General features: G+C 35.7%; 1 protein-coding gene across 2 annotated transcripts in view; it reads right to left on the reverse strand.

The window, feature by feature from the left end:
- The window catches only part of grik3 (glutamate ionotropic receptor kainate type subunit 3), a 149,568-nt gene that overhangs the window by 25,030 nt on the left and 113,447 nt on the right, over positions 1–11,091 (reverse strand). For both annotated transcript variants that reach the window (XM_015034672.1, XM_015034673.1), the window contains exons 11-12: positions 5,831–6,054; positions 1,095–1,213 (exon numbers count right to left, since the gene is read on the reverse strand). In XM_015034672.1, coding sequence (XP_014890158.1) covers positions 1,095–1,213; positions 5,831–6,054 — 343 coding nt within the window. The remainder of the gene's footprint in view (positions 1–1,094; positions 1,214–5,830; positions 6,055–11,091) is intronic.

Consider the following 11,091-nt stretch of genomic DNA (forward strand, 5'->3'; position numbering starts at 1 on the left):
ACAACAGTCATAAATATTCATGAAGGCTTATTCATGTTCATGACAGGTGTTATGTCATGTTTATGACAGTGTCATAACAGTCTTATTCACCCCCCTTCAAATAAAGTGTTACCAAAATTTGTTAGCAAAAAATGTGGAAGGTAGGAGTCCATTTGAAACCCACATTGGGCAATGTCATTGTTGAAAAGTGCAGGATTTGACTAAAACATTTATCAAGCAAACTGTCATTTAACAATAAAGATAAAACACTGACTTGTTTCCTAAAATCCAAACAACTTGGGACTTGCTTAGAGTCTGAAAATCTTTGCTAATTGAAAGCTAGCATTTAGCATTTAAAGAACATGAGGTATTTAAATTGTTTGAAAGCTTCCCCATTTACTTTATGTTGGAAAAATATATTTTTTACATAAATTTAAGTATTGACAACAGTACAAAAGGTTAAACACCAAACATGGTGACACACATCTGTTGTGAGAGTCAACATTCTCACAATGTAAGATTTGCAATGGTATCACAAAAGTGCACTGACAGAACAAAAACAGAGTTTTGCAGGATTATTGTAATATCTGGTTGTACACTGTGAGCTATGAATTAGACATATACATTTCTTTCAATGGGTCAACTGCAGTACCTAGTGTTGATAACACTAGGTACTGTGTTATCAAGAAGAGTTGAAAACATCACACCAGCCATATCTAGCATAGCTGACAAAAGGCATTTGTCAAACCTCTTTCTCATTTTACCCTTTTTCTCCCAACACATGATGCTCTTAAACAGGGCCAGTGACTGTGTTACAGGGAGATACATGCAAGAATGTTTTCCATCCCGACCTGCCAATCTTTGACAAGTACCTGGCACCTACTCTTTGCTTTTTTTAAACAGCAGCTAGGTGACAACAGCCTTTGTCTGTCATGTGAGACAGGGCCCTGCAGTTGTTCCTGACAGGTAAACGTCTTATGAAACAGTCGGGTGAAGGAAATCTCGGAGCTTGTCAGCTAAAGAGGCACAAACTAGGAGCTTATGATGAAGAGGAGGAGTTGATGTGATGATTATACTGTTTTTGAAAAGATAAGCAGCCGTGTTCGCTGACATACCTTGTTGCATTAAGGAACCAACTCCAAACCAGAAGCTGTTGAGGAGCGTGAAGTTGTTCTCCACCACGTCTGAGCCGGGATTACAGGGATGAGCGTCGTACCATTCATACGGGCTAAACCTGGGATGGAGGAAGAGCAGGTCAAATTTTCTTCTAAACATATTGTTGAATTTGAAACTTTCCGGAAAATATTCCAGGGAGAGTAAAGTCAAAGTTCCATGCCCCTTTACATCGCAACACACAATTTTGTAAAAGAACTTCTGAAATTGTGAAAACGATAAATCATCTGTTTGTGACCTTAAACCCAAATGGAGTTCTGGAACCCTAGTCAAAGCTTAGATTTAAATATGACCTTAAGCAGACTGGTCATATTTTAAAAATCCTCTAGTTTGGCTGCACAATTCTGTAAAGAATAGTGAGCCAATTACCATAAAAGCTTGAGGGTAGCTGTGGCTGCCAAGGTTGGAACAATCAGATTTAGAAGACAATTACTGTTTCGCATAGAGCCAGTTTAGTCTTAATAGCTTTCTCTCCTTAATATGGCATTATCATTAGAAAAATGCATTCATATTTGCTCATGTTATCATTGTCTAACTTTAAAGTTAGTTTGAGAGAATGAAATGTATGTGTGACAAAAAGTCACAATTTATCTTTGTTAAAGTTTAGCAGTTTGATTCAAGAAATTCCTGAACTCTGACCAATGTTACTTATTATTGCATATCTATGTGCCAAACAGAAAACTACTGAAAGCTCTTGGCTAAATACTACCCAACTGCCCATTTTAGCAAGCTGTTTGTTTACACAGACAGCTCACACTGTGTGCCCTAAATATTTTATAACCTTTCCACATTAAAAGATTGAATAATTGTCTGCCATTTATTTTTAACTTTAGCTGTTTGGAAAGAATATTTTCCATTATTGTGTTGCCATTCCAAGGTGTTGGCCAGATTTTTTTTCACAGCTGTAATATCTATTTTATCTAATCAAACAGGACATCAAAATACTTTGAAAATCTTTTGGTCCGGCTTTTACGGATTACCTTTGGTAATCCTTATGCCTTTTTAAAACATGTTTTGTGCTTAAAGGTGACCAATGAGTCATGCATACACACAGGGTATTAAATGTCATGTTTGAGAATGTGAAACCATTTGCCATTTACTTTATCGGCCATAAACTTTTCAATACTATTAGGGTAAACATTGGTTTTGAAGGCAGATGCTGAATGAAATGTCACTGCTTAGCCGATTACAAAAGTTTTCTTTCAAAACTGTTGTCTTTATTTTGGGAAAATGCCCCAAATGGATTTTCTCTAATGTATGTTAAGAATGTATCCACACAGACCTGAGTGAGACTGATTATGAACATTTCCTTTAAAAATGTCATATCTATTTGCTAAAATTTTTTTTTAACATTATATGTATTGAATTATTTTGGAAAAAAATCAATCAGATGTTTCTTATTTTACACAAACAAATAGTCTTCATAGGTGAAGTTTTGTGATAAGTTATATTCTACTTTGCAATCTTTTACCCGGGTGGCATTTGCAGTCAGGCTCCGTCTGGCTGTTGACTTGTCACCATTTCGATCAATCCTTTCAACCTCATTTTGTGTTACTTAAATGTTAAAATGGAAAGCCATTGCCAAATAATTACATGATGGTGAAGAGGCACAGAGACTCAAAGAGACCTTCTGTGCAGCTGAAAGACACATGAATGAGCCTTAAAATGGCCACAAATGATTTGAGTGCATTTCTTGAATTGAGACAATATTGGAAGATTATTTCAGACATTTTCGGCCATAGCTTAATGGTAGAGTGCCTTCCAGTTAGAATTTTGGGGGTCAATTTGTACACATCACCATGACTACGAGGCAACTTGGATGACTATCACTATCAATAAGCCCATAAAACCTGCACATATGCTGAGGACAAATACTTATTAGCAAGAACTGTATGTTCTAAAACGAGTGGTACCTATAAAAGGTTTAAATGGCCATATGTAAGATTGGAGCATTTACTTCTGTTTTCTCTGCTAGTTTCTTTAAAGATTATTGTCCGTCAGAGGCTTTGGTTTGCCTCAGATCACATGCTTACAGTCTTAAAGCCTGCACAATGAGGAAGAAATCTAGAAATATGTTTGTATGAAGACACAACATATTTTTTTTTTATTAAGAAACACTGTCCTACTCTATTTTTATAAAATGTGTTGTATGTAGAATTAATTTCAAGGTCACTATTAATCTCAACTGCACATTAATTTTGCCTTTAACCTAAACCATAGGTGATGTGTTTAACAGAACACTGTTTCATACTGCAGAAAAGTTCATTTCACCCAATTAATCACATTAAGGTAATAATGCGATTATTACCTTAATGTGAGCACAACTGATCACAAAAGAACCAAGGAAGTAAAAGGCGAAATTGACTATCAATGAACAGATGCATAGATTTTGTTATGCAGTACAATTATTCAACCACTCTGTGTTCTCGTGCAATTTCTCAATTAAATCCTTGCAGGCCAACAAATCATTCTTGTCCAAGACTGTCAGTTTATATAGTCCTAATTTAACTTAAGGAGCAAAATATATAAATTCTTATGAAAAATATCTGTTGATATCCATTTGTGTAGTATCGAAGCACTGTGTCTTTTTTCAATAAATTGAACAAAATATGCACAGAAAGTTCAACTTATGTTTTCTCTTTGTTACTGTGATACTCGGTAGCAAAAAATAGCACTTTATATTGGGATTGTATTGACATACCAGTTTTAGATGCATACATTTATTTGCATTTGAGGTTTGCTCAAAGTATGAAATGTAAAAATAAATGGATTAGTAAAACAACTTCACTTTCAGAACACCTTTTCATCCCGTTGGAAGAAATGTGTTGTCACACAAAAAGCATATCTACAAATAATTTAAAAAAAAAATGCAATAGCAAAACGAAAGAAAAGTTTTTGCCTGGGAATATCTGTGCTAAATTAACTATCCCAATGTAACAAATAAACAGAGCATAAATTAAAATTAATGCAAATTTCAAATTCCCTTTAAGACAGGATTTATGGTTCTACCTTAAAGTGAATTTAAGGTGTAAATTTAAGGTGGAACTTAAAGGGAATTTAAGTTCCATTTCAATATACTTTGAGTGTGTTTAAATTATTAATTAACTTATTGGTTTCTGAACACTGAAGATTGATAGCGGGATACAAAATACAAAAGCTTTAAAATAAAGAGTGATCCTAAAATACCACTCTTTGCAGCAGTTCTTTAACTGTTATCCTCTTCAAGGTGCATAGACTCAAGTCAAACTTAGGTTCTCTTCCAAACCAGTTTAACATTTTTTTTAACTGTTTTGAAGAAAAAAATGTTATTTGGATAACAGACAAGTGTCAAATCACTTTTATTTTGAATAAGTTGGTCTCTTGTCTTTTCCATTGTGTGGTACGACTGACAGAGGTTACTTAAAGTAAAGCATTGAAAAACATGTATCAATTTTTTGTATTTTGGAAGAGTTGTTGATTTTTTTTTTTGGTAAAAAAAAATAAATAAATAAAGTGGGTGTTTTTCCCCTTACTTCATGATGTACACATATTTAAAGTTGGACTTTGATACTTACATGGCAAATTTATTTTACAGCAACTAAAGACATATTCATTTTAAGCCTTTCACGCATATAAGGAAGCTCCTGTTCTCCTGGTATTTATATGTGACTGAAACTTTTACATTTGACAAAAATAATATTATGCAATATAATTATCACGGTTCAGTTTAGGTGTACTATTGTTAAGAACACACTGAAGTGTCTATTATCCCTTTAAAATTACCCCTTTCTGTCTGAAAGAACACTGTAATTATCCTGTACATTAACTTTTATATACATTTAAGGATATTTATTATTAGCAATTTACTTCTCCCTGGCACATAAAGCCACTGAGCTCTCTGGGCTACCCTTTAGTGAATGATTGCAAAAATTTAAGATGATTTTAAACTTATGTAAAGCCACTCCAAAATTAGTTTAGTTTCACAGAAGCAAATGAGGATGAAGGAGTGCAGCTGTTTGCTCTCAAGCCCTTGAACTTCATCCAGCGCCTGTTTTCTAGAACTTCCTCAAGCACCACTTTGCATGAGAAGCAGCAGGAAATGCAGGCAGTGACACTAAAAGGATATTAATCGTATTCATGACCAAAAAAAACAAAAAAACAAAACAAAACAAAAAAAAAAGCGATAATCCTCCACTAAAAAAAATTACGCTGACAACCTGAACTTCATAATTTATAAAATATGTAAATGTGGATGATTAACTATAAATAAACTCCTCAGATGTAATTTCACATCAGGTGCGAACGCTTTTTTTATTCTGCTGAATATGATAATTACACAAGATTGTCTTTTTTTTTTTCCTACTTCTTCTTCTTCAAAAGTCTTTTTAAGCCCGCTTCCTATTCCCAAAGACATCATGTAGGAAACCAGAAATTACTTACCGGATGGGACTTTAAAACTATGCTTAAAGGTTTTTTTTTTTCTTATATTCGCCTTCACACTGCTGGGCTGTAGAGAGCCCATGCAGGCATAACTGCCTTGATCACTACCCAGCAGTTAACACAGTATGATAAACTGGACTCCTGTACTCAAAGCTCGGCCCGTAATGATAACAGGGCAAATTACTGTGACTCCTGAAAACCACATGGGGAGAGGAATGAAGGACTGAAAGGACAAACAGCTTAAAGCATCTGTACTTACCTTGCAATGACAAAAAGAACACAGCTAACACCCAGGTACGCCAGCAGAATGTACACCCAGATGTCTGGAGTCATGGGGTTTAGGAAGGAGAAGAAGCCGCTGTTTGTGGCATTGGGTCTGCGATACAGGATGCTGATGCCCATACTCATGAAGGGCTTTGAGAAGTCAATGACTTTTTCACGCACATAGGTAATGGTGAGAGGGGCCACTGCTAAGTCTGCTCTCTGAAAAGGGAAAATAAAACAGTTATAGTTCTTCTTTCAGACCAACAGTTTAATTTTGGCTATCCTGGGCCAACAGTCTGCATGTACACATTCATTTGTTAATTGAACTAGTAAAATGTCAACTTTTGATTCATTGTACTTCGCAGAAATATTAAGAATTGTTCACACTTTTTTGTGAAATTGCAACAAAAGAAAGGTATTTTAACTGAAGGGTGTTGTACATTTAATTAGTAAATGCCCCTCTGGCACAATCTGGAGCATCAGATCCGTCAGAAATCACCTAATTAATAAACTCCCACTGTGTTTAATTTAATCTCAGGCCTTCAGAGAACAGCTGTATTTATCCTAATAGGTTTGTTGGAGAACATTAAGGAACAAATGCCATAATGATGACCAAGAAAGTCATCAGACAAGTCAGGGATAAAGTTGTAGAGAAATTTAAAGTGTAGTAAGTTTATAAGAGAACATCTAAAGTTCATTGGTAAGGAGAGGGAAGCAGTAGAGATGGATGTAGTTAAAACAATGGTGAGTGACCATATTTGAAACAGGCAAGAGTTTATCTTCTAGCAGGAAAACGAGCAGGCAAAATCACAAATGAACTACATAAATCAAAGGATCTAGATTTTAATGTGTTAGAATTATCCATCCAAAATCCCGAACTACAGTGGTATGAGAAAATGTCTGTGCCCTCCCTGATTTCCTTTTTTTTTTAAAACACTTTGTTTCAGGACATCAAACCAATGTAAATATTAGCCTAAGCCAACAAAAGTTAGCACAAAATATATTTTTTAAATTAATTTTGGGAATGCTTATTATTAAGGGAGAAATAAATCTAAACCTACATGTCTCTGCTTGAAAAAGTGAGTACCCACTAAAACCAATAATATTCTGAAACAATGAAATGTGACAATCAGGCAAAAAAAAAAAAAAAAGAGAAACCAGGAAAGGGAGAAAGTTTTTCACACCACTGAGACTGATGCTTTTCATCCTAGCTGATTGAGCTTGAGCTAATTTGCAAAGAAGAATGGGCAAAAATTCCAGCTTTGGTGAAGTAATCGCAATAAAAGGTGGCTCTACAGAGTATGAACTCAGGGAGGCTGAATAGCATTGCATCTCACACTTTTTGAGAGTGTAATGACAAAATTTGTCACAGTTGAGGAGGTATGAGACTTAAGGGAGGTACTGTGTCTGATAAAGAATTTATATAAAATTTGCATTGGAAACCCCTGATCGCACATTGTGAATAATTCCAATAAATCAAACGGATACAGAGAATAACATGTCAAAGTGTAAGAGCCAGTCTGTGAGCATGTGAATACATAGAACAACATGTAGTTGAGACACGCATGGCATGGCAGGTTAAGTTGCGGTCGCCACCCATTATAGAAGTATGCCTGGACTGCAAATTTAAATGGTCTCAATATCCATGCCCCAACCACCCACGTACGCTGTGCAACCCGAGAACCACCACCATCCTCTCCCCCTACATGATGGCTGGGCAGGAGGTTAATGAAACCAGCTGCTTGGTTCACGCTCGGATACCCTTTTCCCTTCCAAGAAACGACACAACCCACAAAGGAAGGCTTTCTTTAATTCCTCCATGTTGAGCAGTGCAAGAGTAACAGGGCTTGAATATACAACAGTTCACTGTACTGCCTTTTCAACACATAGAAATGATTGAATGTTTCGTTTTATCTATTTTGTGAAAATAGGGCTTATTCAAAAACGGATTTAAATCAAGTATAGACAAAAATTAAACGTGCAAAATAAAAGCTGTGTTTTTTCCATGGGTTTTGTTGCACAATAATTTATGTTTTTAGGTTGTTGCAGTTGAGCACTGAGTAGAAATTCTTTTGTCTTCCTCTGTCATATATTATCCTTAACATTTACCTTAGTCAGAATTAAACTCTATTATTTTACACAACTCTTGTCCCAGATCTACGCTCTGTGTACCCGTGAACGCAGGTCAGAAATGAAACATTTTCACTTCACATGTGGCACCTTGAATTATGTGCTCCTGTGGTCTGCACCATGGTGGTTAAACACACAGTTGATAAAAAGACAGAAAAACCAGAGAATCCTGCCGTGCATTCGCTGTTTCTCCTAAACTATTCAAATTCGCATATCACATCCTGCTCGCTGTATTCTCTGCTGCCAACTGCTGCTTTGAACCAACCTGCCACTCAGCCATAAGATCAGCCAGCATGCTATTCCAGAGATCCCTACGGTGGGTTAATATACATGCAGCATGTCCTTGTTCTGCTTTCTGCTTATGCACACAAACCGGGCACAAGCACTACACACACACAATGTCCTGGTATGTGCCACATGGTGCGGTGTTATCTGGGTTTGCAGATGGTAGGCTTAACATTGCTGTCCCTGCAGACCTTCTCACCTGATAACAACCTTGAGAACATTTATTAACACTAACATGATCAACATATTCTCAAGAGGCACTAATACATAGCACCGTTAGTTAGAGCTATATATTCTGGCCGCTCTCAGCATGCAGTAATTAAATATTACCAACAATGCTTTCATATCAGGCGTGCATATACTCCTTCTGTTGTGTTTCATAGGCACGCAGAATTAAATAAATGTTATATTTTTTCTTAAGCTCAAATTGAGACACAATTTCAATTATGCTTTGCATTTAATTGCACTCATCTTTCCATCAGCTCTGACCAGCTTCCCCATTCCTGCTAAAGATCAGCATTCCTACAGCATGATGCTGCAAACATCACGTCTTACCATGCTAGAGATGTGTTCGAGGCGGTTGTTGTTTTGCCATACATACCAGCCGAAAGCTTCAATTCTTGCCTAATATGAAAAGAGCACATTTCCCAGATGTTTTCTGTGTGCACTTATTGACTTGTGACAAATTAATAATGTGACTTCTTGTTGCATTCTGGGGGGTTTTCTTGCTAGATTTGTGGCCTGTTGGCTGCTTCTCTGATTAGTTGTTTGTCCTGTCTATGAGTTTAGGTGAACGGCCATATCATTTTAGGTTTCTAGGTGTGGCCAATTCTTCACATTTTAAGAGAACAGATTGAAAAGTGCTCTGACAATAAACAATAACATTTTATCATCAGTCCTACTGCGTACTTATACTGTCTTTAATGCACCTTTATTTGGACATTCTGGTATATGGTAAAAACAGTCGATATTCCAGTTTATTTATTTTTTTGTGAGGTTAAATAGGGGTGATGGCTGGATGACCTGAAAATGTGCTTTCAAAGATGTTTGTGGGGATTCAGGTCTTGCAGTATTGAAGCATGCAGAGAAGTTGGAGGAAAAAACAACACAAGCATTATTTAGTTGCAGTCTGTAACTGATTTAACAAAAGGTATATCTTCTGAGGCAAATCAATTATAGGTCTGCAATAACAGTACAGGTCAGTTGCATCAACAAGTTGCCCTGTTGCGTCTGATAAACATCAAAGTCTCTCTCCTGCAGGTTAGAATGATCTCCTCACAAATAAATAACTTATTTTCTGATAAAATACTGTTAAAGCACTGTTAAATAATCTGCAACTTTATGTTTTTACCATAAATCTATCTGACAACATGCACAGACAAAGAGTAAGTGTGCTGGTTAAACCTTTCAGTGTATCTGTCGGTGAAGAGATTAATTGCCTTGAAACAAACGATGTGCTTAGAATGCTATTAACATTTGCATCACAGCCTGATTAACGTGATCATCTATTTTGACTAAATCAAGTTCAACAAGGCCTATTGCATCATTTAGCACCTTACAAACAATGCCCTTTGGCACAGTAGTGAGTTTCGTGACTACAGTAAATTAAACCACTGCATGCTGCACATATCAAATTGTGACACTTGGCAATGTCAACCCAAAATTTCCCTTCTCGTGGAGAAAATCAGATAAGCTGATATTCATAGATAAAATGTGTTTTTATTCAATCTTTTTCAAAGCACAAAAAAATGTAGTAAGCTACATTATATGTTTGGGGACCATTATGTGTTTTCCTGACTTATTTTTGTACCCCTTCTGAAAAAAAACAAACAAACTTTCAAATATTATACACCTTATATAGTGCCTCTAAACAGAAGGGCCAAGGGGTGTTAGGAGGTTAACACAAAGTAATTACAAAAATGAAAGAAATACCTGTATGTCCATATATACTTTCTTTATCTTGTGTATTACTGTTATTACTTTTCCTTCCAACAGATTTGTAGATATGATGATTCCTTTTGATGCCTGCATCCCATGTCATCTCAGGGTCAAATCGACTGAGCTTGCCTTTTAGCCCATGCTTCAGGTCTGCCGAATTATGTTCAGCTTACTCTTATCAACAAGGCTAGAAAGCACTGAACCAAAAAATAGAACTGAATAAATATCTACGTTATCTCCGTGCATCCATAATACTTGGATAAGAAGAAGTAAAAGCAATAACCGGCAGTATAGATGCTGATCTTCGATTCAGGTGTTGAAGTGGAAGCAATGAGTAAATTGATGATTCTTGCACAGATGGCACTTTGGGTGAGCTCTTCAATGGTTTTAGTCTCTTGCTTTTCAAAGCTATAAACTAAAAGAAAATACACCAATAGTTAAGCCCTGATGTTTATGTGAACTGTATAAGCAAATGAAGTCATTTTCTTCACTTTGTGGCAATAAGTCAGACTAAAAATGTCTGTTTTAGGCCAGTTAGGATAAGTATTTTTATTTTTTATTTTCCTAAATGTTCCAAAACTGATTAGAGAATATCTTAGATGTTCCTAAGCCTTAGACTTAGACAAGTTGAGGCTTAGGAACGAATAGTTTCTCCTAATGTACAATAAGCCTACGGATATAATTAAATTAGCTATAAACCCGCTTAACAGTTAATGTTAATGTTCTGAAGTGGTCACTATATATATATATATATATATATATATATATATATATATATATATATATATATATATATATATATATATATATGTCCACTATATAGTGTGCGTGTACACATCTCCAACAATCCATTGATAGAAATTAACCTATCATAAAATCTAAAACTCCTATGATGATGTAACT

This window comes from Poecilia latipinna, unplaced genomic scaffold, assembly GCF_001443285.1.
Source record: "Poecilia latipinna isolate Pla-1442-1.1 unplaced genomic scaffold, P_latipinna-1.0 Scaffold308, whole genome shotgun sequence".
NCBI lineage: Eukaryota > Metazoa > Chordata > Actinopteri > Cyprinodontiformes > Poeciliidae > Poecilia > Poecilia latipinna.